The 26261-nt window shown below is 41.3% G+C and overlaps 2 protein-coding genes across 2 annotated transcripts in view; both read right to left on the minus strand.

The window, feature by feature from the left end:
- Positions 1 to 3683: 3683 nt before the first annotated feature.
- On the minus strand, positions 3684 to 12885 carry LOC306756610 (neurexophilin-1). Its single transcript, XM_079241412.1, has 2 exons — positions 12754 to 12885; positions 3684 to 4838 (listed from the first exon to the last, which is right to left on the minus strand). The coding sequence occupies exons 1-2, from the start codon at positions 12856 to 12858 to the stop codon at positions 4047 to 4049; spliced, it is 897 nt and encodes a 298-aa protein (XP_079097538.1). The 5' UTR covers positions 12859 to 12885; the 3' UTR covers positions 3684 to 4046.
- A 10556-nt stretch (positions 12886 to 23441) lies between these two features.
- Positions 23442 to 26261, minus strand: part of thsd7ab (thrombospondin, type I, domain containing 7Ab) — a gene marked incomplete at both ends in the record, with an annotated part of 244564 nt that continues 241744 nt past the window's right edge. Inside the window, one exon of the mRNA XM_079240505.1 lies at positions 23442 to 23532. Within this exon, the coding sequence (XP_079096631.1) occupies positions 23442 to 23532 (91 nt within the window). The remainder of the gene's footprint in view (positions 23533 to 26261) is intronic.

Here is a 26261-nt window from a genome sequence, read left to right on the forward strand (position 1 = left end):
CAAACTAAATTACTGAACATTGCAGCTTTGAGTCAATATTTCTATGGGTGTTTCTATTAGTCTTAAAGTAAAACTACAGAACATTTACAACATTCCTACCGACAAACCATCTACCTTTGGCTAATTTGGCATCCGTCTTGCACCCTACCAGCACTTTGAACTCTCTCCATCCACTAAAAGACAGTCTAATCTAGACTCTTGTTCTCTACCTTTCTCTCTTTCTTTACCCCTGATGATGCCTTTTTACTTTTCATTGCTGAATCAGCCCCGGTGTGTTTATGTCCATTTGCTAGTGTGCAACACAAATGTAGAGTTTTAAGGAAGGAAAGTTACATAATGCGTCCTTAATACTACATAAGTTTCTCTGTGCTTCTGACTCATGTTGATGACACAGTGACATTATTATGCACATTTCTGGAGTCATTATTGCCAGCAGCATGCGACCGAGAAACTGCACTACACAACTTTTTCCTGGCACACTGGCCATGTTGAACATGAACCATGACTGATTCAGCAAAGAAACCATGGAGGACATTATCAGAGGAAAACGAGAGAATGAAATAGAATGAGAGAGAAGACTTTCACCAGCTGGAAAGAGCTCAGAGAAGAGACAGGATGCAACACGGATACTGAATTAGCCGTAGTTTCCATTGCAATTAAAAAAAAACAAAAAACAAAAACAAATTTCAGTAGAAGGGATTTAAAAGAAATGTTTGTGAAAATAACATCTAGAGGTGAAGTTGGAGAGTATTGACCTCTATCGAGCAAAAACTGCAACGCTTTAGTTAAATTTTGTTAAATTTCTTTGTGTGTCTTGAATTGCTTGTCCTCGCTGTGTTTTTCCTCATTAGTTGAGGTCAATTCATGCAAAGCAACTGTTGCTTTTTATTATAAGTATAATTCAAAATCTCTTAAATGTTCACTTTTCATTTTGTACAAAATTGCTTTTACCGTCAGTCGCCATTAGTATATGGATTTAAGGTGTTTAATGTGAACAATGGGAATATTCTGATCTGATCACATTCATTCTGATAGAATTGTCTTTTAGGTCGAGACGGGTGGGTCTTCCGTATTGTTGTTCCCATCAGCCTGCATGAAAACAAATATACTGAAATATTTCTAGACCGTGATGGACTGGGGGCCTGTCCGGGGTCCTGCCTCTCGTCCAGTGATTGCTGGGATAGGCTCCAGTTACCCTTAGCTGAACTAAGAGGTTAAGAAAATGAATAAATAAATATTTTTGGTAGCGTTTATCCTGAAAGAAATGTCTATTGCGTCAGCTGTACGTCATTGCAATGTAATCTCACACTTTACGCTATGCTTGTTTTAAATAAACCTTTTTGTATAAAAAAAAAAAGAAAAAAAAGTGGCCAAGGAAGCAGAACCAAAACAGTAAAAGTCAATCTGTGACACAATCTTCTTCTCCTGCTGATTCCTGAAAGTCAAATGATCCTTTGCGTGTCAAAATGATTTATTGTGGTTTAACATGTGATGCATGTAAACATGTAATAATCAGAATAACTTTTTCAGGGTCAACGCACACCTTTAATCAGATGTTTTGGGACACAATCCAAATAAATCTAATAGGAAAGTGACCTAAAGTTGTGACCAGTAGTGTAGCGCAGCAGGTCTGACCTGATCTGGTTACTGATTCTGTCACGGCCTTCGTCTTTGTGGACATCTAGACAACACTGCTTTTTCTCTATACATGCTTTTTATGGCAGAAATATGGTTGTTCTGTCTTGTAGAAGACCGTGCAGCTCAAATGGATGCAAAATGGTTCAATTTGAATAAATTAAAACATAATTAATTTAGCTAAAACAATTAGAGACTCGTTCTTGTTTTTCTCATCCCTCATTGTTATTATAACACTGCTTTTAGAGTATACAGAGAATATGTCACATTTAGCCTCAGACAACTTCCGTCAGGCAGCAGATCTGTCTCATTAACTTTCACACACAACATTGGCGCACCAGTCTGTTTACACTTGTAAGATTATGTGCATAATGAGGCTGTATTGTCTCAGCAAAGTGCTGCTTTAAATCTTTGAAGCCCAAACTGGTCCTGGCACATTTAGGAAGGGGTGGCGAGATATCAAAGTCACTTTATTGAGATGAAAGAACTGGCCCAAACAGCGATCTGAGACATTAGTCATTCCTTCTTCTCACTGACAGAAACACGCTCTCAATTTACGAGTCAGGTGCTTTCAGTGAGTTCTGCCAGCCTTGTTCCTCCACATCATAAATTCCTCTTTATGCTCGCTCATCCTACAGGCGGACCAGTTCTCTGGCCCGCCCCATCAGGAACATTCACCCCGTGCTGGCTTATTGGACGCCGTCCAGGCTGCTATTAACAGCGATGTGCATACCACAGCGTGCGCTGTGAAAGAGCATTGAATTTAAATAGACAGCAGTGATTGTGCCCTCAGGTGCACATTTGCACTTTTTTCCCCTTGGTTTTACAGGGTTTCTATTGGCTCTTTTATTCATTCTCTGTTCTTTGTGTTGACTCTGCAGAGCTCCCACTTTCTTCATTTTCATTTTCTCTAAACGCGTCACATGGAGCCACTGGCTCCCAATCTATGTAATGAAGGTTTAATGGCCAATTGGAACATCCAGTATCATTAGCAGCAAAGTTGGCCTCACGCAAAATCCACTTTTTTTTTTTTTTTTTTTTATAACCAGAGGTGCAAATGTTTGATGGGTGGAAGTGTGTGATTAGCACCTGCTATTTAATATGTCGTTTGTCTCCTCCGGAGCAGGAAATCACATTTTTACCACCTTTCACATTTTAACACAGTTTGATCTGTTTTCAGCTTTTGTTAAATGAACTTCTGGAAATCGTCATCTTGATAACTTCCATGTTTTCCCGTTTCATCTGTCCTGATATCTGTTTTTATCCAAACCCTTTTGACCTTGTTTTTTTTTCCCCATTTTCTGCCAGTGAATGATTTTCCCGGGAAGTTATTTTTGGTTTCTGTGGGGCCACAGCGGCTCTGACACTCCTCACTGCCGGCTGCTTGTCATGTTGCAGGAGCTGGGCTTGTTGCAAGTCAGATGAAGAAAGAAGTATTTAAATGTCTAAAAAACGCAAAAGCATGCGAGTAGAAAGAGCAGATTTAGAGAAAAGTTAAGCTTGATTATTTTTAAAGCGCAGAAAAGCAAATGATCCTCCGCATCTCTGTCATCTGGCGTGTCTTCTGCAACTTTTATTTATTTTAGACGACATAGAGTTTGATCTGAAGGGAGCTCTCCGTTGGTGTCATTCACCGTGCACGGGCCTTCAAGCACACAACACACAACACAGAAATTAAAATAGAAGTTCTGATTTTTCTCTTTTTGTCTCCTGTAACAGCTGCGGCTTGATGAAGATTACTTGTGACAGCTGCAGCAACATCAAAATATAAATGGAGGTTATTTAGATGTTTACCACATTCAGTTCATGCATGAACATGGATGAGATTCCAACAACAATATCAGGGAGGTATATTCACTCTAACAATCACACGGCAGAAAACAACACCACTCAGAACATGTTTGCTTTTTCCATTATGCCCTCTAATGCATACTGACAGAGTCTTCTTATTTTGCATTGACATTTATGTGTTTGCAGAGATTACCAGAGACTGACTGAAGAAGACGGAAAGCATGATCGAGACGGAAGCACACCATCAACGTAAACAAGTAAATTAGCAGGAGAAAACATTAATAAAATTGTTTTTCTGGTCTTTGTCTGGAATCCTTCATATTTACATAAATACAATCAGCATATTTTCACAGTTGGCTTGAGAATTTCCTTTTTCATGTAAGCAGCTATGCATATAATACGAGTATTGCGAGCCTACAAATGCTTCCCTAAATGCTCTCATGATGACCTTGGGCTGGCTCTGCTCGTTGCAGGAATATCGGTCTTGTGACAAGGATATGTGAGTTGTAATATTTGCCTGTCGATATCTCAAGTCGGACAAGTCTCGACTCCAATAATCAGCTCGCGACCCGACAGCCCCGTGTCTTTTTTCTGCCTCCTCGCCCACTCGCGTAGCGCGATCACCCGGTGGGAAGGTAGGGGGTGTCGCTGTGGTAGTTGTAGTCCGGACAAACCTTCTGCACCAGCTTGTAGTCGGTGCTGTAGAAGGTGATGAAGATGCAGATGACTTTGAAGGGTTTGGAGCACAGCCAGGACACGTGGCTCTGGGTCTGCTCCTGCGGGCAGCTCTGTGACGGGTCGTGGGCACACAGCGAGTTCCTGGTGCCCTTCTCCACCTTCTCGTACTCCACCCTGCAGTTGAACAGCTTGGTGTCCTTGGTCTCCAGGGCTGTCTGCAGCTGCTGCTGCTGCTGGTGGAACTGGTGGTGCTGCTGGTGGACCTGGAACTCCACGGCCTTCGTTGGAGGAACCAACCCCACGGAAACGTTGCCCTGGCCGGTGGAGTTGTGCCGGAAGTAGACGCTGAAGGTGCCGTTGCCGTGATCCACGATTTTACCAGTGATGAGGAGGTTGAGCTTCACCGTCTTGATGTTGGAGTGGAAATCGCCCCAACCGAACATCTTCTTAAACTTCCCAGTCTTCACGATGGGCCTTCTTTTCGTCCTCGATCGAGGGTCTCGAGGCGCCGAAGTGTTGTAAAGCCATTTCCACTGCTCCTGCTTGGAGTATGGGTCCGCCTCGTCGTAGCTCAGATCCAGCGAGGTGAAGTTCTCCTTGCCATAGAGGGTTTGCAACAGCAGACGGCTGATGGACACAGCTTTGCTGCTTTCAGTCCAGTAAGTCTTCACCTTAGATTTGGAGCTTTGTCTCAGATCCGAAGCTCCTGGATTCAGTGAATCGGCGCCAGCAGCCTGAGGAAACACAATGATCGTGTTAACGTTTGCAGCTGGAAGTCCAGTGTGTAACATTTAACAGCACTAAACAGTCTTTGTATCTACTAAATGGAGAAAAAGCTTCATAATAAGAAATCTAAATCCAAAGTTGCAGCAGGTCGCCGTGCTCGCCACGCACCATACTACCAGTAATCCAAACGCCTGGAAGGAAAGCGCGAGGATGAAATGCATGTGATGAAATGTGTCAACACCACTGAGTTTATGTTCATTTAAATTGGATTCAGAGAAATGCTGTTTAACGGTTGCTAGGAATGTAAATTTTTCTGTCCAGAGCAGCAAATAATACATTCAGACATGATTAACCTGGGGGTAATTATTTTAACAATGACAATAAAAGCCTCCTGTAGTCCCCGATTAAACCTGATCCAATCGCACTATTTTAATTAAAAACTCGTCTAATTTTACTCTTGCAAAGACGATTTTGTCTCCAAACTTCAGCCTATTTATTTTTTTACCTGTTATTTGTAACAAGACGCAACAGCTTCTGGTTTAAACACCAGATCACATCCAGCTCAACTCCTCGCAGATAATATCAGCAAAATCATGTCGCAAATATAAAAAATGATGAGAGGCCTGAATCCCAAAACCTTCCAGTCATTCTTAAAGGCATTTCTTATATTAAATAAAAAGAAATAAAAAAATAAAACACATTATGAGATTTTCATATAGACTCCCTTTTCATTTATTTATTTTTAAATACCAAGGAAAATGTGTTTACTGAAGTGAGATGCTGCTTAAAAGTAAAACATAAAAAACAAGCCTGTAGTGCTCAGTGCAACAGCAGCTGCTGTTACTTCGGGACCTCATCTTGCAATAAGTGTGCCTACAGTGGGTAAAAAATTGTAACGGGTGCAAAAAGAAAAACACCCAGAAAGCGCCTTGGGCTCAGAGGGTTAATCCACTAAAGGAGCACAGCAGTCTCCCAAGGATTTACGTACATTTTCAAACCCTGCAAATTGCTTCCATTGCCGAGGCTCGGTTTGAGTCCAGGAGTGAGAATCGTCCTCGTTCAGCCCGGCAGACAGCGAGACGTGTGGACATCAGATGGTGAAAAACATCAGAGATGCGTCACGGTTGGTCTCAAACGTTCACCTGAGATTGATGTCATCCAGAAAAAATGGTTGCAAGGCTTTGAGTGAGTCCTCTGCAGAGCGACCAACCTTCCACATTTTCTCTTGTTTGTTCTGGATTTTAACACTTTTGGTGGGTTTTTTTTTGTGCTTCCCTCCACCTGAAACAAAAGGTTTTAACTCTAACTATCAACGTGTGAAACGTCCTAATCAAGATTAAGGGTATTTCTGACACGCGTGTGGAGATGAATGACGAGCGTCTTGGCTGCAGACGTGATCCAACATCAGACTATTACCTGCCGAATGTGCCCTGAACGGATGATTGATGGCTCATTCGGCCTCTCCTCTAACAATCCCGCCGATGAGAGAGGGGAGATTTCCCGCGCACCCCGCCGAGGCCCGTGACATTGATGCCCAAATGGCGGCCGAGCAACGTGACAGCAGATCTATCTGGTCGAAGCGTTTACATATTGTACTTTCACCCTGCGATCGATGCCCTGAAAATAAGGTCTTCTCTCTCAGAAAGTTCACTGAATGACATTGAAGCGCTGTAGGTCAGAGCTTGTGCGACGCCCTCGCCGCGGCAAACTGCGGCGAGAGTTCTGGTCCTCTGAAGCGAGCCTTCATTTTGTGCACGACGGAGTGGAGCACCTCAGAAAGATGGCCTCCAGTTGTTTTGAACCGGCCTCAGTGACGAATGAACAGCGGAGAGCAAACCGTTTGTGGCGCTGTGATCTCTGCCTCCTCGAATCACCTGAACATTCACGAAGCGAGTTGTCAAATCAAAGCGTTCTGCATCCACAGAGGGATTGGACATGGCCAGACCATCGCAGCCGCTTGCTTTCTCTTTTCTTTTTTTTTTTTTATCATTAAGGATAAAAGGAAATCTTCAAAACCCTGAGAGCAAAATGTTTGCAGTGACAAGATGAAGAGGAGCATGAATTTCAGCAGCTTCCGCTCGCAGTGGGGCACTTAAACTATATTAATGAACGCCTTCTTTTGTCTTTCACTGCTGGAAACAAAAGTCTGTCATGTTGCTTCGCTGAGGATGGATCATAAAAAGACAAAAGCGAGCGTGAGGAAGAAGGAGACGTCCTGTTCAGGATTTATTAGCACCATTATGGTCAAACATAAAGCTCCTTAGGATGTAAAAGTTCAGGGAAATGGTACGTTATAGACTGTCAGCCAGGGAGCTTTAAAGCTGATTATGACATTAAAGTGGAGTCTTCTCTCGCGGGTTTACAGATATCTCAGGGTTTAAATAATGTAATAAAGGTTCAAATTTAAGGTTTTTCTGACTTTATAGTTGCTGATGGAACATAAACATCATTGCAAGGTCAAATATCGACAAGGAAAACTGATCCTGAGCCAGTTTAATTTATTTTAGACTGATTCCTAAATGAATACATCGTCTCCAAATGCTCTTTGTCTGGTAATCCAAATGGTGGAGCTCATCTGTTTCTCATGACTGTTTCTATTCTGAGTTGTTAAAAGGCGCTAGTCTCTAATCATCAAATGAAATATCATTTTGGAAGCGCAATAATTACTCATGCCTCTCTGTAACTGGGTTTCAGTCTCAGTGGAGTCCCGAAACCAGATCAAGGGATATTAGGAAACAGCTTTGCGCTGGTTTAAATGCCTGTCAGCCTAATGGTGTGAATGCTGTTTTTCTAGATGCAACATTTTGTGGTGAATGAATATTTCTCTTAACAATACAAATCCTGGAAGGATATTTATCACTTTATGTAATAAATTCACTTTATATAAGTCATTTCTTTACAAAAACCCCCCTGATCTCCTGCAACTTCGCTCTCCGGATGACTTTTTAAACACACAATGTCACTTGAATCCAGTTTCTGGAGAGGATTTCACCACCGTTCTCCTCCAAGATGATCAAATTTTACAGCACGCATGTGAAGTGTGTGCCCAGTCATCATCAGACCTAATTCCCTGTTGTGAAAGCTGCACTCTTTTGTCACAAGTGTTATGTTTGGTTCCCAAACTGTGACATGCAATTAGCTTTCATCTAAAGCACCTGACAGTTTCTGGATTAGAGCACTCGCAGGCACATTGACAGAGACCCCCACTTCACGGATTAGAGCCCAACCTGTAATCCAGCCCGGGGAGATTAGGCAGATCAGAGGCAGTCCTGACTAAAGCAACGTTTACATCCGGAACACCCCGACTGACTGCACCAACACTCACAGGGCCAAGATTCACTTCTGCTCGGCTGAAAAAAAAAACAGAAACACATGAACCAGGCACAAAGGGAGTGTGTGGTGAGGGCTCGAATGTGCCTGAAAAAGATACTGCGGAGAGGGGAGCGAGAAACTGGAGGGAAGGAACAACAAACATGGCGCGTAAAGGTCAACAGTCACACTTTGATAACTCTGGGCTTATACAGATATTGGTTTGTCAATAGTGCACTTTACTGAATATGAGACGAGGACAAACACCACCATCCATGGCTAAAGGTGGAAGTAATCCTGCACTTGGTTGCCTTTTTTAATAGTTTCAGCTGCACTACAATAAAACAGGAGTTCCCAAACTGTTTCGTTTGACTTGTAAATCAAATCAAATCAATCACCCCAGGGCATGGGTGAGGGTGGGTGTGGGTGGGTGAAACGGGACGATGGGCGTATGTGTGTGTGTGTGTGTGTTTTGTCTATTTTGATGTAAATTGTTTTATTATGTAAAGTCTTTTGTATTGTTTTTAAACATGAAAAGCGCTATACAAATAAAGTTTTATTTGATTTGATTTATGATGAGAAAAAACTCATCCATTTCTGAAAGACCAGAAAAGATTCGAATATTCAATAATTCACTAAATAACAGCAAAGGATGCTATTAAATAATCGCCAACATCATGTCACACAGATATTCTGCAGCTCTAAACCAACAAGCATTTCTGTTAAAATTTATTTCAGATGGATTTTATTTCACTTTTTCCAAGATCAGAAGTGGATTGATCCGTTAAATCTTAATTAATTTGCAGCGTTTTGATAATCAGTTCAATGTTAAAGCCAAACTTACTTTGAATAGTTGCATTTTAAAGGTATCATCATCAGTTCTGATGAATTCTGACTCTATACTTGGCGATTGTGACAATATTTGGAATAAAAGTAGGAACATATGAGTAGAAATATAGATGAGTATCTCATACAGTACAGTATATTCTGTCATTTTCCAACAGGACACATAATAGTTTATGTTTATATGAGAAATAAATAATGCAAAACCTTTACAAATGTAGGTTTTTGGCTTTAAAAGGCTACGAACACTAGCAGTGGGTCAGAAGTGGTGAAAAGACGTGGATGCATCAGATTCACATGAATCATCCAGAAGGGAAAGACTCTAAAACCTGCGTTGTGTCGCTGTTTTAGTCAGGTAACTATTGCCTGTTCATCCCTGCACACGGTGACTGTCTATTAGCGGTTTTCTTCCAGGATAAGTCTGGGGATATTCTTCCTGTCAGCATCTTATTAAAACACCAGAAGCGGCAGAGAGATGATCCCACTAACAAGCCTCGTCTCATTTATCTCGTTCCTCTGCGCCACAGAGCTTCATTGTTGTCCACAAACTATTAAAAAACACATCAGTGAGTCGCACTGTCGCACTGGCTGGCAAGGCTCTTCATTACCGAGAACAAACACACACACTGGTTTATTATCTCACACACACCGGCCTGCTGCTGGAAATGCAGAATATTTCCTGTTAATTTACTTTAAAATGTCATTTTACTCTGATTATCCTCATTTTAGTTTGTACAGAAACCAACAGAAACCAGTAACGATCAATCTAAAACATTCTGTTTTGACAATATTTCACACAAAACTTATTTAAAATGATTTTGTGACGAATTTTAATCAAGTTAGAGGAGTTGTTTTGTATTGTGTTGCCTCCATATGTCCCATAATTCAGACAGAAGCGTCATGTTGCTGGACTTTTCTCCACTGCTACGAGCTAACAACAAAATAAAACACAACAACATCCTGTAAACAAAGTCTTATCAACACTCTGGTGTTGAAGTGCAGCAGGACAGAAAATGAATTTGTGAAAAATACCGTCTATTAAACTGCATTACAATTCAAAGATATCTGAACACTTCTGCAGCTTTTTATTTCTTTTCATTTGCCAGGTTTTCCACCTGCAGTTTGTTACGCACCCCTCCCCAAAAAACTCATTTAAATGCCTGTTAATATTATTCCCAGCTTCAGCTTACGAGGCAGAATCCCTCAACAAGATAAGAGCGAACAGCATCGCCGTGCACGAGTCCTTTAGGTAACGACTCTCAGATTGCCAGATGCGGCATACAGCCGGGCTGTTGGACAAACTTAAATGCTATCTACTCTTGGTGAGGCTGTGATAAGGCACAGGCATCCGCTCTATGAAACAGGAAGATAAACAACCCCCCCACCTCCTTGCGGCTTCCCTTGGGAGCTGGGAGGATATTCTATGGGCCGGACCCTCGAACAGCCAACAAATTCCACCTTTAATAGAAGCGCCAGATGACTCTGCGGTGGGTTTCTACACAAAACCTTGTGTAGGAGAATGAAAGTGTATGTCAGTTTTCATTTACCTGGATCCTGCTGTGTGTGTGTGTGTGTGTGTGTGTGTGTGTGTGTGTGTGTGTGTGTGTGTGTGTGTGTGTGATGGTTGGGGGGTGGGTTATGGGTGCCACAGTCCCGGTTTAACAGAATGAAGAGCAGCCAGGCTGATGGGAGATTTGGGCTGCGCGTTCAGCATTTGGCTTCCAGACTGAGAAAATGAACACAGCTGCTTCCCTTTTAACAGTTTAAAAAAAAAAAAAGAAGTTTTCTAGCGACGCTCTCAGCCAGAGAAGCTTAAAAGTGTGGCTTAAGGATGTTTGCTTGTTGTGGGGATCAAACCTGTGACTTCTCAGCCGCTCTGGCCTCTGGCTCCACCTCAGAGTTTCAGCTTAGTTTAATCTAATTCATGACTTGTAGATGCTCTGAATCCCAAACGCTCCCATCGTCAGACTCCAAGCAGACGCTGTTTATTGCTTTATGAAATGTTGTCTTCCATAAAGCTCGGTGAGACATGGAGGCAGTTAAAGAGGCGTCTTCCAGAGGATTTTAGAACTGGGCACATGGGACACGGTTGTCGTCATAGTCATCTACAGTGAGTTTAGCTCGTCTCGCCTTGTCAGGTCCCCTGTCGTCCTGCTAATGGATCAGCTGGGGGCGTTTGACTCCCACCAAGAGTTTAGGAATGGACTTCCCAAGTGATATGAAAGTGTTACCTGAGGGGGGGGGGCTCAGAGATGATGACAAATCACAAAGTGTGTCAAGATATCACAGGCAGCTGTGGATGGAACGGAGACGTATCACCACCGCACTGCTTTTAGAGGCCAGGGCACAATTACCACCATGACTTCTGAGGAGGATAAATACCGTACCCGGACAGACTGCGGGACATAAAAAGCAGGAGGGAGAAAGGAGGGGGGGGGGGCAGTTTGGAGGAAAGAAGGAGGAGGAGGAGGAGGAAGGAGAGGGGGGAACCTAGCCACCAGTTTCCCAACTTACCCAGAGGAAAAATGCATAATCATATTATTTCACACACGACTTGGTTCAAAGGCGGCCAAAATAAGTTTGTGAGGTTCCCATGGGTCTGTCAATCTGTTAAAGGAGCTGCAGGCGAAAGCTTAGGATGCACCAAGTACGAAACAATTATGATCATCCCATTAAAGCATAGCGAAGCAATTTGGCAGCTCAGTCTGGAAAAAAAACAGAAAAAAAAAAACCCACTCCCGTCAAGTGATGCTGTGAGATGTGCTCCCACGTCCACGATGCCATTGTAGGGCACCGATACAACCATGAGTGTTTGTCTCCACAGCGTGCTGCGAGACACAGGGACAACATATGATGCTCATCAAAGAATCGTTGTTTTCCTTCGACGCAGGACGAGCACCATAAAGTAGAATAAAAAAAAAAAAAAAAACAAGGAAAGGAAGGAGCGGGGGTGGGGGGGGGGGGGTGGGGTGGGGGGGGGGGTGGAATGATTAGTGCGCTTAGTCAGCTGTGAAATTGAGTTTATGGTTTTCAAGACGGTGAATTCAATTCGATAATGGGTATTAAGTTGTAGAGAATAATTAATAGTAATTGACTTCTTTCCATCACTATGCAAATTAAACACAGATAACACCACAGGAGCTTTTTAAGACCAGTCAAGTTTGTAGGGATTAAGTTTATGGAATTTTTTTTGTGGGAGGGGAGTGGCTCCTGCTCTGCTTTGATTACTTTGTTGACAGATTTATCAGCGGGTGAGGGGTTACTGTCTCTTCGGGGATTAAAGGAATTGGGTTGTCACAAACTGTCAAGGCATTGAGTTTGCGAGCATTGCGCTGTATTTGTCATAATGGGGCTCAGGCTGTTCTCCTCCGTCCTGTCAGATGTACTTTTTGCCGGAGCACATCTGTAAATGGGAGAGATGGAAAGAAGCGAATGGATGATGCTGAAGGGAGGAAAACCCAGCCGATGCAGGTTTGGAAACATTGGTCACTTCAGGAAAATACTGAGAAATAAACTTAAAAACATCAATTTTTCTGTAACATGGAGAAAAATGGACAATAAATAGAAGGAGACATTTTTCCCAAGATCAGACATGATGTTGAAATGAGACATTTCTGCTTGTTTTTACACCCCGAGATCCTTGATTTAGGAGGAATTTGTCGATGAGCATTCCTGCTGCTAGAAGAGTGAAAACGTCGCTCACAGGAATCTGCAGATATAAAACCATGTGCAAATACAAAAAAGGTCAAATCAAAATGACATTTAACTCACCAGAGAGATGAGTGACAGCAGTGCAGCGGCGAGCCACAGACATGTGGTCTTCATGCCTCTTTGTGGAGCGTCTCCCCTCATGTCAGCCATCCTTGATTTGTTCATTTCAGCCCCAAAACAAAACAAAATAAAAAAAAAGGAAATAAAGAAAGTCCTGCTTACTGACTGACTGAGCCGTTATCAGCTACCAAACTTGAGCTGAAAGGAGGAGAGGAGGTGGCGGTCCGGAGGCGAGAGGAGTCTTCTCAGGCTCATTCAGGAAGGGCCGGAGGTCTGCTGGAAACAGACGCCGTGGTGAGAACAGAGGTGTTTGCACGTCTGAGTGTCAGAGTGGAGGGATGCTTTATACGGGAGGGAGGGAGCGAGGATGGAGAGAGAAACAGACTGAATGGAGAAAGTGGGAGCAGAGAGGGAGGTTCACATTATTGATTTTTGAGGAGCAACTTTTCTGTTGACATCATGAAGGGCTGACATCTAGTGGCAGCCGGCTGCAGCTCTGCACTGAACAGCAGCTTTTCTCTGCTAAACGTCAGGGCTGGAAATGTCTGAATCACGTCCTCTATTTAGGCTTTATCACTGGTTTTAAAACCAGGGGGTCAACATTAATCCAATAAATGTGGGATTTTTACCAGGGCTATCAACATTAAACCACCAGATTAGAGAGAAACCTGAAACTACAGCCTTGATTTTGTAGCATTTTAGCACATAAACAACAGAGTCTGTAAACATTTTCTATTGAAAATCTGAATTTGGCTTCATCTCTGCACCAGAAGCTGATTTTGGGCATGTAGGTGTCTTATCACAGTGGTGAAGAAAATCCACAAAAACAACTTTACCCTTGTTATTTATAGAGAAGGTGATTACATTTAGAGGACTTCTGCAGGATTGGGGGGTTTAGTTGCAACATCACCGTATGTTGCTGCTTAAAAAGTTCCAGAACCACCGGTCTCATTAATAATAATTAATAAAAAGTCATACAGGACAAAAGTATTCCTCTGGATACTCACACATGTAAACTCTTAGTAAACATATCGTCCGTTGTTGCCCTGCATTCAGGAGAAAGTGGTTTAATACCATTTAGTTTGCTTGAACTGACTGATAAAAGCAGCAGAGGTTGTGATATCATGACTTATCATCAGATCCAGTAAAGAAGGCCGATAACATCGTTGGCTCCGTGTCCAGGAAACGCTCTCATCCTTTAAACTCCCACTCTGCCAGTTTGCAGATTTCCTCTTTTCAGACAAACTCCTCCACATCCACAGAAAATGTTCCCCTCAATCTGCATGAATACATGTTTTCAGTAAGTGTGCAAAACCTCCACATTAAAAATGTCCAGCGACGGTTTTCTCACTTCATGAGTTGTTTGAGATACAAACAGACAGGTGACCACGTGCACGCTGCCTGTAAGACTCTTCCTTTACAGGAGGAAGTGATGTGAAGTTCTGGTTTTAGAGTTTTTGTCTTTTACCAAACTTCATTTAAATGGTCATTATAAACTCACTTATATATTTCGATATTTACTATTTTAGTCCACTAGTATGTAACAGATAATTATTATAACTTATTCCCCTGTATACTTCGATAATTATTATTATAGCCCCTTAGTATGAAATAGACAATAAGCTGAACGCTTTCTTGGCTGGCAGAAACTCAGGATACGTGCATTTTGTACTCCACCCTGAAACACTGCTATTTTGAATGTTACTTATGTTGACTGCACTTTGTTCTGGTTGTACTCAGACACGTGTGTTGGGTGTATTAACTAATGTAATGACTTTTTTTTTTCTTCCATCTTTTAGCACTTTATTTACAAATTAAACAACTTTTGCTGTCCATAAACCTTTATTCTGTATTTACTACAAAGTTGTATTTACTATGTTTTTTTCCCCCCATTTTATTGGATTATGAACATACAAAAAAAAACCCCAAAAAAAACAAAAAAAACAACACAATTGCTCAGGCGAGGCTAATGAGAGAATATGTATAGAAAGTATGAGCAAATAAACGTAAAAACAAAAAGAAGAGATGTCAGCATATATACAGCTGAAGAAACAAACAAAAGACATACATAGTTAATGAGAGGGAAATCCTTTCAGCACATGGGATGCTAAGTTTGGACCAATAAATCTCAGATATGGGTCCCAGGTGGAGTAGAAAGTGTCCGTAGAGGTGTGAAGCATACACGTGATGTACTCATTAGGGATACATTCCATTGTGATATTATGCCATGATTTTTTTGTCGGAGCGGAGTCGTTAATCCAGAAATGCAAAATGTTCTTTCTGGCAGTGAAAGTTAACAAATTAAACAGTCGTTTGTGCTTGGGTTGGATACATGGGTCCAGGAGGCCAAGAAGAAGATATCTGGGATCCAAGGGTATGGTAATATTAAAGATAAAATACAAATCCTTGACCACACTAGACCAGTAATGTTGTATTTTTACACATGACCACATACAATGTAAATAGTCACCAACTTCAGCTTTGCATTTCCAACACAATGGAGAAAACTTTGGATCCATCTTATTTTTGAGATGTATCCGATGTAATATCCTAAACTGAGCTGCCATGGTCCGGTTACAAACGGAAATTCTCGCAGCCTTTTCCCATACTTCTTGCCACACCTCAGGCTTTATCAAAATGCCCAAATCATTTTCCCATGCTAATTTCACAGACACAGAGGCAGGGGGAATATTAGAAACTATAGCTTTATGAAATATAGGAATGGAACGTTTACCCTGAGAGCAAATTGTATTTTCTACCGCAGTTAAATCAGTGTTTGTTAATGTTGTATCTTGAATAATAAAATGCCTAAGTTGTAGATATCTGAAAAAATCTGTTTTCTGTAACCCAAATTTTTGTTGTGCCTGTATAAAAGACATCAGCGTGTGATTTTCAAATAAGTCTCCTAATTTTTTAATACCTTTCCCTGACCAAAGTTTAAAGCCATGGTCCTTGCAGCCAGGCAGAAAGTCTGGATTATCTACAATTGGAGTGAGAGGAGAAGTACGGTTATGACATGCCTCCAGTTTACGTACCATTTTCCAAGCCTTAACGGTATTTAAAGAGATAGGATTTCTGCAAATTTCTTTGACAGAACTATTCACAAAAAGGAGGTTCCAAAGAGGGCAACTACACTGGTTTGTTTCAATGTCAAACCATGTCGACGTATTATCATTCTGGAACCACTGAGTTATTACACGCAGGTGCACCGCTAACTGATAATGTCTGAAGTTGGGCATATCCCCCATCAGATCAAGGTCTTTGAAGTTTAGACATTTTCAATCTAGGTTTTCTTTTACTCCATGTAAAAGAACTCAGCCACCCTTCAAGCAGCTTGATCACTTTATTTGTTAATAAAACCGGTATCATCTGGATAGGGTAAAGCAACCTGGGCAAGATACACATTTTGACAAGACCAACTCTACCTAGCCAAGACATAGGCAGAGGAGTCCACCGATCTAAATCTGACTTTATGGCATCCAGGAGAGGTGGATAGTTAGCTTTATATAAAGAATCAAAACAGGGTGCTATAAATATGCCCAAGTAAACAAATCCAGATGGTGACCAACGAAACGGAAATGGTATAGGCAGCTCAGGAATTGACACCAAGGACCCAAGCGGCATGGCCTCCGATTTTGAGAAATTAATTCTATAGCCAGAGAACTCACTGAATAGAGCAATAGTACGGACCAAATTCAAAACTGAGGATTGAGGATTAGACATAAAAATTAGTACATCATCCGCATACAATGAAAACTTATGTTCTCTGTCATTCCCCAAAATTCCTGATATTAATTTATTCTGTCTGATTGCTTGAGCTAATGGCTCAATGGCAAGATTGAAGAGCAGAGGACTTAAAGGGTCACCCTGCCGGTTCCCTCGGAAAAGAGGGAAATGATCAGATCTAAATCCGTTAGTAATGACAGAGGCGGTGAACTATAGAGAATCTGAATCCACTTGAGAAAGGTGTCACCAAAGCCAAATCTAGCCAGAACATAGAATAAATATGACCACTCTACGCGGTCAAACGCTTTGTCAGCATCAAGAGAAACCACTAAACCTAGGCCCCTGGAGTCATGAAGTAACTGAATAATATTTAGGCGTCTCATATTGTCACTAGAGTGCCGACCCTTTATAAAACCGGTCTGATCATTGCAAATGACATCGGGGAGTATTTTTTCTAATCTTAAAGCCAGTATTTTAGAAAGTAGTTTTTGGTCTGAATTAAGCAATTGGTCTATAGGATGCACATTTTTTGGGGTCTTTTCCCTTTTTTTAGAATAAGAGAGATATTTGCTTCCCTTAAAGAGGGAGGGAGGACACCTAAGGTAAATTAATGATCCAGCATGGCAAGCATGGGGTCTATAATAGTGTCACACTTTTTAAAAGTCATACCCAAACCCGTCCGGCCCTGGGACCTTCCCAGATGGCATAGACTTCAATGCTAGGAGAGCCTCCTCCCTGGTGATTGGAGCATTATGACTCAGTTTCTGGGTTTCTGTAATCTCTGGAAGTGTAATGTCTGAAAAAAAAGAATGCATGGGATCTATGGCATTAGGAGGCTGCTCCGACTTATACAAAACTGAATAAAATTTTGCAAACTCAGCATTAATAGATTTCGTATCTAAATACCTGGAACCATCTAAACCCACAATAGAAACTATAGTATGAGCAGCCGATCGCTTCTTCACAAGATTTGAAAGGTATTTACCAGGTTTATCTCCGGATTCGTAAAGTTTTTGTTTAGCAAATTTAAGTGAGTATTCTGCTTTCTGAATTAGAAGAGTATTTAAAGCTGCTCTGGCAGCTGAAATTTCTGTAAGCAATTCAGGATTGGGTGTAGATATATGTTTCTGTTCAAGATCAGCTAAGCTAGATTGAAGATGCTTAATATGTTCTGTTCTATGTCTTTTCTTAGATGCCATATAGGAAATAACCAGCCCCCTGCAATAGGACTTACAAGTTTCCCATAGAAGGATTTTTAGCAGAAACAGAATTAATGCACAGAAAAATCTTCAATTCAGATTTTAAGTAAGAAATAAAAGTGTCAACTTTAAGAAGAAAGGGGGGAAATCTCCAAAATTTGGACAGGGAAGCATTATTGGTAAAATTGTAAACCATAAATACAGGGGCATGAGAGAGAGTATAATGTTGCCGATAGAGCAAGAGAGAACGTGGGCTATATTAGTGGAAGGAACAAAAAAGTAATCAAGTCTGGAGTAACTTTTATGTGGAGGAGAGAAGAATGTAAACTCCATACATACATAAGCCATGGGCTGGACGTTTATCAATAGAGGGGTCGAGAATACAATTAAAATCACCCCCGACAAACAAGTGATCAGAGGCCAAATTTGCAAACTGTGAAAACACTTGACAAAAAATCGGGCGAATATCCGGGTGGACGGTATATATTTAAGAGTGAAACAGTCTGATCAAAGAGTGTACCTGAGACCCTGACAAAGCTTCCTGAAGGATCTACAATAGATTCTGTAGCAGTGAAAGGGACTTTTTTGTTAATCAAGATTGCCACCCCTCTGGCATATGAAGAATAAGAAGTTGCAAAAACTTGACCGGCCCAGCTCTTATGGAGTTTAGTCAAATCTTTGTTTTCATAATGGGTTTCCTGAAGAAATGCAATAGAAATCTCTCTCTTTAGAAAAGAATAAATTGCAGCCCTCTTAGCAGGTTTTTGTAAGCCTCTCACAATTCAAGAACAAAATTTAATATTTACGTTGGACCTTATAATGACAGAAAAAGAAAAGAAAATTGTACAAATGTAGATGCTAACGTCGTGTAAAAGAAATAGAAATTTACATGCAGAGAATAATCAGCTATAAGGCCTTAACAAATACTCTTGACCTGAGCAACGAACAAAGAAAAAGAACTAGAACAGTTAAACAGAACAGAAACACAAAGCCAAAATAAAAAAAAAATGGGGTCTTTCCCTAAAAACAAAGGGACAACTCTCTCATATTCTACTATTCTCAACCAGAGCATAGACACACCGTCAAATAAGCAGCAATTGCGCCACTTGGCGTTACAAGGAAAAGAAACTATTGACAGTCGTGATCAGCAACCAGTACCTCAGACAATACAGATCACGTATTAGTACTTGCGTTAGTCAGAAGTGAGTGAGGTGTAGAAAGGCGAGGACCTCATCAGGAGATGTGTACTTCTTCTTTGCACCATTGCAAGAAACCTGCAGAGTGGCTGGGTAAAATAACCCGTAGGATATTCCCTGGTCCCGTAGCTGGCGTTTAACTGGATCAAAGGCCTTACGCTTCTTCACGACGGAGGTAGAGAAGTCATTATAGAAGAAAAGTCGGGACCCGTTGTAAGCGAAAGCGTCACCTTGGCTGGCCCTGCGCGCCGCCTCCATCACCCGCTGCTTGTCTTGAAATGCATGGAAGCGTAGCAGCAACCGCCGAGGTTTGTTACCAGCGGCGGACAGCTGTGACCCAGGTACCCGGTGTGCGCGCTCCAGCCGAATACGCCCCGTGTAAGTGGGTATCTTAAGAAACTGAGGTAACCATGACTCCAAAAAATGAACCGCCTGATTCGTCTCCAAGCCCTCAGCCATACCCAAAAGTCGGACATTGAGACGTCTGCTGTAGTTTTCTGCCATGTCAGCCTTTTCAGATAATAAACGGACTTCCTTCTCCAGTTGTCCAATTCTGGATTCATAGGCCGCAATCATGTCTTCGGAGGCTAGTATCCTAGCTTCAGCCTCATCAAGCCGCGTATTTGCGGCTTTAATATCTTCAGTGTGCTGGCGTACCGTTGTAGACAATGGGCCCAGCTTATCATCGATCACTTTTATTATGTTAGCCGTCATAGCCTCAAAGGCCTTAGCCATGGCTGGGTCCAGGTCAACGGTAGCTTCGTTAACATCAGGGCTAGACAGCCCTGCGCCATCTTGGTGCGAGTCGTTGTTCCCCGAGGACGCATCATTTTTGTCTTTTGGTTTCCTTGGTTTTCCCATGCTGTCAAAAGACTGAGGCTAGAATGATTCTACGGACATAGCCCGTAGTATCTGCTACAAATTCGGGTGGTTGCCGAGCAGACTGTCAGGATATTAAGAAAAATGTAACCAAGTGGTACGGAGCCTCCACTAAAACGCTGTTCTCAGCTCGCCGCCATCACGTGACCCCCAATGTAATGACTTTTGTAATAATGGAATAAGCAGCTTTTACAATGTTTTATTTTGTAATTTTAGGGAACATCTGTTACAACAACAGATGGAAATTAGCCTATGGCTTTAATCTGGCTTGTTTACGTCTGCAAACTGTACATGACGTTCATTAACTGGCATTGTCCCTTTTAAATAAAATAAATTGAATTGAAATCATTAAATTTGGCGTCACTTTAGATGCAAATCTTAACTTTCAAAAGCATCAAGAAAAACATCAAAAGTATAAAACAACCTGGTAGACAGATGTTAGATCAGGGTCCCGGCGCAGCACATCTGACTCATACCAGCAGGGAAACGGCAGACGTGCAGAGCTCATTATTAGGCTTTGTCTGAATCAGGTGCGTTGCAGCAGGGAAACTTAAAAGACTCCTATTGGGTAATTGTCTTTCAGTTTGGACAACTTATTCAACTCCAACTGATGCAGTGAGTCTTTCTTTAAATGACCACGTGGGAAGACGTGGAAGAGTTGTTTGTGTATTAAACCCCACAAGAGCCCAGCGTGACACACAGGATTTTAGTTTCGGAGACTTTTAGCAACACTTTTTGGGTTTAAAACTTTGCTCAAAATCCTGTTGAACACAACCTGGTTCTTGTCTTCTGACCCTGAAAAGAAAGCGGAAACAGAAATGGTAAATATCTACATTTATACCGTGGTCTGGGTGAATACTCAATTCTGATTGGCTGCAGGTTGTCGTTTAAAAAGTAATATTAGACACCAGTTAAAAAAAGTGCCATCAAATAGCCCAATAGTTCTAAATCAGTGCGCTGGCTCAAACAGCAGTTGGTAACCGTGGCAACAGAAATGTTAGCGACAAACGGGCAGAAAGAATATCTGGACTGACAACGTCAGACATCACAAACACGATAAACATCCTCCCCGATTTCCTTCATATTGTGAAGAAATATGCATTTCAGGCAGAAAATAATCATATTTTCACTGTAATCCGTTAAGAGGAGGGGGACAGCACTTCCGTTCAACACTTATCTTTCAGACTTGATTACCTGACGGCGCGCCGTGCGCGCACACACACACACACACACACACACACACACACACACACACACACGCCGGACGCTGCAGGTGCTCTCAAAGCTGGTTACCTTGGAAACGACACAACAAAAGACATTAAATAGTCCGCTCTGCCCTTTCTTGTGAAAAACATGATTTTAACAGCCAAAACAACATTAGTAATTGGTCTTATATTATTTTCTTTGTGAGTGACCACGTACAAGTGGGATAATGTCCTCCGAGGTTTCCGTTATCAAAAATTGATGGAGGACGTTTCAAGCCCCCGCGTTGACCATTAGTTTCTGATAATGGACACCTCGTCAGGCATTATCCCTTACACAGTCAGATAATTTATTTATATTTTGCTAAAGAAATTAACTTTTCTTACCATTTTCCCATGGCTTGTGTCTTTAATGTTTAGGAAGGTCAAATCATTGGCACCAAGCAGAGATGCAGAAACTACAGGAACTACAATAGGCCACAGGACGGCGTCCTCTTCAGGAAGAAATGTGTAAAAAAAAAAAAAAAGAAAGAAAAGAAGAACCCACCACCGTATATTCATGTGTTTACAACTGTCTGCATTTATTTTCAAGAATTCTTTCCATACATATAAACAACCTGTACAAAACGGCCAACTCTTCTTCGTCTTTTTCTGCTTCTTTTTCTTTTCTTTTTTTTTTTTTTACCCCGTTTGTTTTTTTTGATTTTTTGTCTCATCACAACATACAACTTGCATCATGATAACAACAATCAGCAATATCATACACCCACTTGGAAATATTCAAACTAACATTTTCTGTGCAATACAAAATAAATGTACACATACTTTTTGTCTAGTTTTTTTGCCCCCCAAAAATAAAAAAAATTGCTGTTATTTACAAATCCCACAAAAAAAAAAAAAAAAAGAAGAAGTAAACATTCTCCACACCAGTTTGCTTTTACACTGAACTCAGCAGAAGCATGTTCTCTTATCGTTAACATATTGTATAGGTCATTTATACAGCTATTTTTTTTTTTTTTTAATATATATTTCATCTCCATGTAGCGCGACTGAGCACCTAAGATACTGTAACTACACCAGAGAGTTGTATGGACTGATTACATTTCCTCTACATGACCTCAAAATAAAAGAAAACTCACTTGTTTTTCTTTTTTTTTCTCATCTGTGTGTGCTGTAACGTGTGTTTGCCCGTTCAAGTACTACAAACAGGACTGTTAGTTGTTGTAAGTAAGGCAGAAATCACATTTGCTTGACATGAATGGCTTCAATATATCTCCTTTTTGTTAATGTAAAACTTGAATGTCTCCAGGGTGTGTGTTGTTGCAGGTAAACCATAAAGAAAAGTTGTGGAGCAGGCGGGCGACCCAAACAAGCCGCCTGCTGCTGTCTTCATTGCATCTGGGCAGAAATGAAGCGATAACACCAGACCAAGTCTACAAACCACGTAAAAGTACTTTACTACAACCAAAAAACTCTGTTGTGAGAAATAAAATCTATACATATATTTACTTGAGATTCACATCTGCTGTTTTAGTCGAGTGTGACGCGTTTTAACTGTGTTATCCTGTCGCTGTCGTTTCCCTCCTTTTCCTGCGTGGTTCTGTTTCTGTGGAAGAGGCAGTGTTTTATGGCAATAGAAGGTAGAAGTCACGTGTGCATATCATGCTGCACTAATATAGTGCAATGTAGGGCCTGAAACAAAGCAAGGGCGGAGGCAAACAGGCAGGCAGTAGCTTCTACCAACCACTGATTGCAGGCTTCTCGTCCACCAGCATCATACGGATCAGTTTATCCCACAGACACAGGCCTGTATGCCTCTAAATCAGGGCAACAACAACAACAAAAAAAAGATAGAGAAAAGACGCCTCCCTTTTGTTCAAGACTGGAAAAGAGATTTGAGTCAAAAACCCAGTTGAGGATTGAGAAAAAGGAATCCAAACCTTTTGATGGAGATTTTCCCCTCCCTCCCTCCTCCTCCTCCTCCTCTTCCCTGCGGTGACTTTTGGCAACGTACGAACCGTCAGAGCATCCAAAGCCTCGAGCTACTCAGCATTTTCAGGGACAAGCTGAAAAAGCGTGGGGGGAAGAATTGGAGCTTTTTTTTTCTTCGTGTTTTTGCTGCCGTGTTCACAGACAGGAGGAGAGCTGGCTCGTCTTCTGCACAGAGCCTCTCCTGTGTCTCAGGTCGTCATGAGGGACATGTCAGGAGCAAAAAAAAAAAAAAAAAAAAAAGAAAGCGTAAACAAAACAAGGCGCTGGAGGTCATGAAGGCTCTGGAAAAATAAAACGTATAAAAAGAAAATGGAGTGATCAGAGCTGGACTTGTAATGGTTAAACCCCACCAGTGTCTCTGCTAAGAGGATTTCCTGTAATTTCTCCGCTCCGTGACGTGTCCATTCACGCTGCAAACATCCGTGTCCCTCACCGCATGGCGTGATGAAGCGGGTCTCTGACAGGTGAAGGGCTCGGAGAAGCAGCTCGGAGGACTACATGTCCGTGTCCCCGTCGTAGGCGAGAGTCAGAGGTTTTAGTCGGTTGTTCTGCTGCCTCTGTCTCTGAGGTCTCTTTGGCTTTTTGCTGCATGGACAGATTAAAGCAGAGTTAGAACGACTCCTGAAATACAGTCAAAGTTCGCTCCTACAACCAAACTCGCCACAGCTTTACATGCTGCATGTGTTGGGTGAACGTGATGATGGAACACAGAAGGCGGAAGGGAAAGGTTGGGACGCCACAGCAGGAAGAAATGGACGCTGATCTGAGACAAGTGGCTCATTAAACTAAAATGTCTAACGTGGGAATCATCGTTTGCTACTTCCACAAGCAGCTAGAAACACATTTAGGACTGATTACAGCTGCAGATGGGGTCAGACAGCACAGCCAACAACAACAAGGCTTCGAGCTAAATGGGGAAAAGTGAAAAATATCAAAGTCTCTACAGCACCTCTCCTCTTCCGCTGCCTTTGGTGCACAGTCAGAAAGCTGTGCTTCTTAGTTTCTATAGCAACAGGGATGCTGTTGCAAGGATGCAGGATCTCATGCTCTGATGCCTTATCTCATATTTATACAATTCCAGCTTCTTGTAAGCGTTTTAGCTTCACTTGCAAAAGTAAGTTGGTCACTGAAAACTTTAAGGTGACGACAGTTGTTATTATGGACGACAACCAGCAAGTGCAGTTAGATAGTTTCATATTTACATAGAAATTCACGATTACGTTGAAAAAACTAAGCTGGGAAGTGGTGAGATTACAGCGGTGCACAGTGGTTCTTCATCTAAAAGTCCTGTTGCAGACAGGCTGCATTTTATCAGCTAATTTAATAGTATAATGAGTCACTAATCAGGAATTTTAAAAAGCAGAAAGCAAACACTGTTCTTGTTGCAGACTCACACACCACCTACCCTCATTTGTTTGTATGAACACAATAAAATTCTGCTTCAGCGTCTCTTCTCTTCACCAAACTAATGTGTAGAACAGGAGAAGCACTGAAGCCGTTTTGCTTCATTAAGCCAAACTGTGTGCTCATCTCCATCGTGGTTTACATGGCAACCACAGATGTTAACAAGCTAATTCTGAAGATAAGCTGAAAACATGTTGACTTTTTACATACTTGCATATAGATGTGCATTTATCCAACAACTATGTTAAAGAGGGAAAGATCCAACACAAGCTGTCACCAACGTGGAGCAGAAGATCTCAGACCAGAAGTGGATCAGGTCTGAAACATTCCCTTCTTTTTATTTTATACGTGCAAATTGTTGTCTCTTTGTTGCAGCTGTTAGATTAAAATGAACGGAAACAGCGACATGAATATGTATTACTGAGCTGAACTTCTAGAAAGCATGTAGAAAAAGTTCTGGAGGAATTCTTATAAAACCATCAGCTGAACTAACCTCGTGCTGCAGAACAGGCTGTCTTGATTTGGGCCAAAAGGCCAGTTTGAGTAGAAAAGTTCTCCCAGTCATAACCAGGAGACCGCAAGAGTTGAGAGACAAGTAAAAATCTTTTCACCACTAAAGGAAAATCTGCTGCGTATCAGGTAAAAAATGTGCAGATTTTCCACACAGACCTTCTCTGCAGAGGAAACGGTGTGACAGCCCACTGCACACTGTGTGCATACTACAGAGGGCTTGTGAGACTCACAGGGATTAAATGAGGTATTAATTAATTTGCTTTTAAACGCCACACACATGCTGGACATCTCTAGGAGTCAAAGCTGCTGAACTAAAGATAAGGAGCACAATGTTTACGTCCTCTGGAGACTCGCTGTGAATGACAGTAACAACAAATTTGAGTCCTTCTCAGTTATTTAAGTATTTTATCTGCTTCTGGCCAAAACGTTTCTCCAAACGTCCTCATGGAGTACAAAGAAGGGTGATATATTCCTCGCAGGACTGGGAGGAAGTGACATACAAGCTTTTTTTGTTTAAATTATTCTTGAAGGTTTTATTAATTCACATATACTGTATATTATATATATATATATATATATATATATATATATATATTTATTTATTTATTTTTTTACCAGCAACCCTTGATTGGATGAAGCGGTTCAGATAATAAATGAATACTTCTGCTTTTAGTGCTATGAACAATAGTCCTATTTGTAAGTTGCTTTTATGTATTTGTTTAATTGTTTTAGCATTCTGTGATGCATTTGTGCTTAAAAAGGTGTGAAACTAATAAAGTTGATTTGATTTCATGTGAAAACCAAAAAGTACTGAGTTTAATGTAACATTTGTCAAATAAGAGTAAATATTGAACAGACTTGGCTGTTCCATGGGAGGAAATAAAGTTGTAGTTTGTATTTTGGCCACAAGAGGGCAGTGTAGCACCATATCACTGATGACACCTTCCTGTAGTTACTGATCAGGTTGTGTCACAGTCCACATGTCTATTTTTATTATTTTACCTGAGAATAAATGGATTCACAACTTCTTTCTTCTTTGCAATAGTAAAATTTGTTCCCTCATCCAGATATAAAAGCATAAATCTCTGCCTAATTGAGCTTTTATTGTATTTAACTGAAACTATACACCAAAGCACATCCACATGTTCACAGAAATATAACTTTTAAAGAGACTGGATTTTACTTCTCTACAGTTATTGACACTTGAGTCTAAGTGAACAAAAGGCATTGATAAGGTGTGTTTTAGTGGTGTTATTAAAGCTGTGACTTCCTGTGCATAAACAACTGGAAAGAATGAACATGTTTATCTCTGCAGCATCAACTTTCCTACGTAGATTTGTTTTTCATCAAACCAGGTTTCAGGTCCCGTCTTCTACAGAACAGCAGATGTTTTTAAA

This window comes from Telmatherina bonti, assembly GCF_933228915.1.
Source record: "Telmatherina bonti genome assembly, chromosome: 5".
Taxonomy (NCBI): domain Eukaryota; kingdom Metazoa; phylum Chordata; class Actinopteri; order Atheriniformes; family Telmatherinidae; genus Telmatherina; species Telmatherina bonti.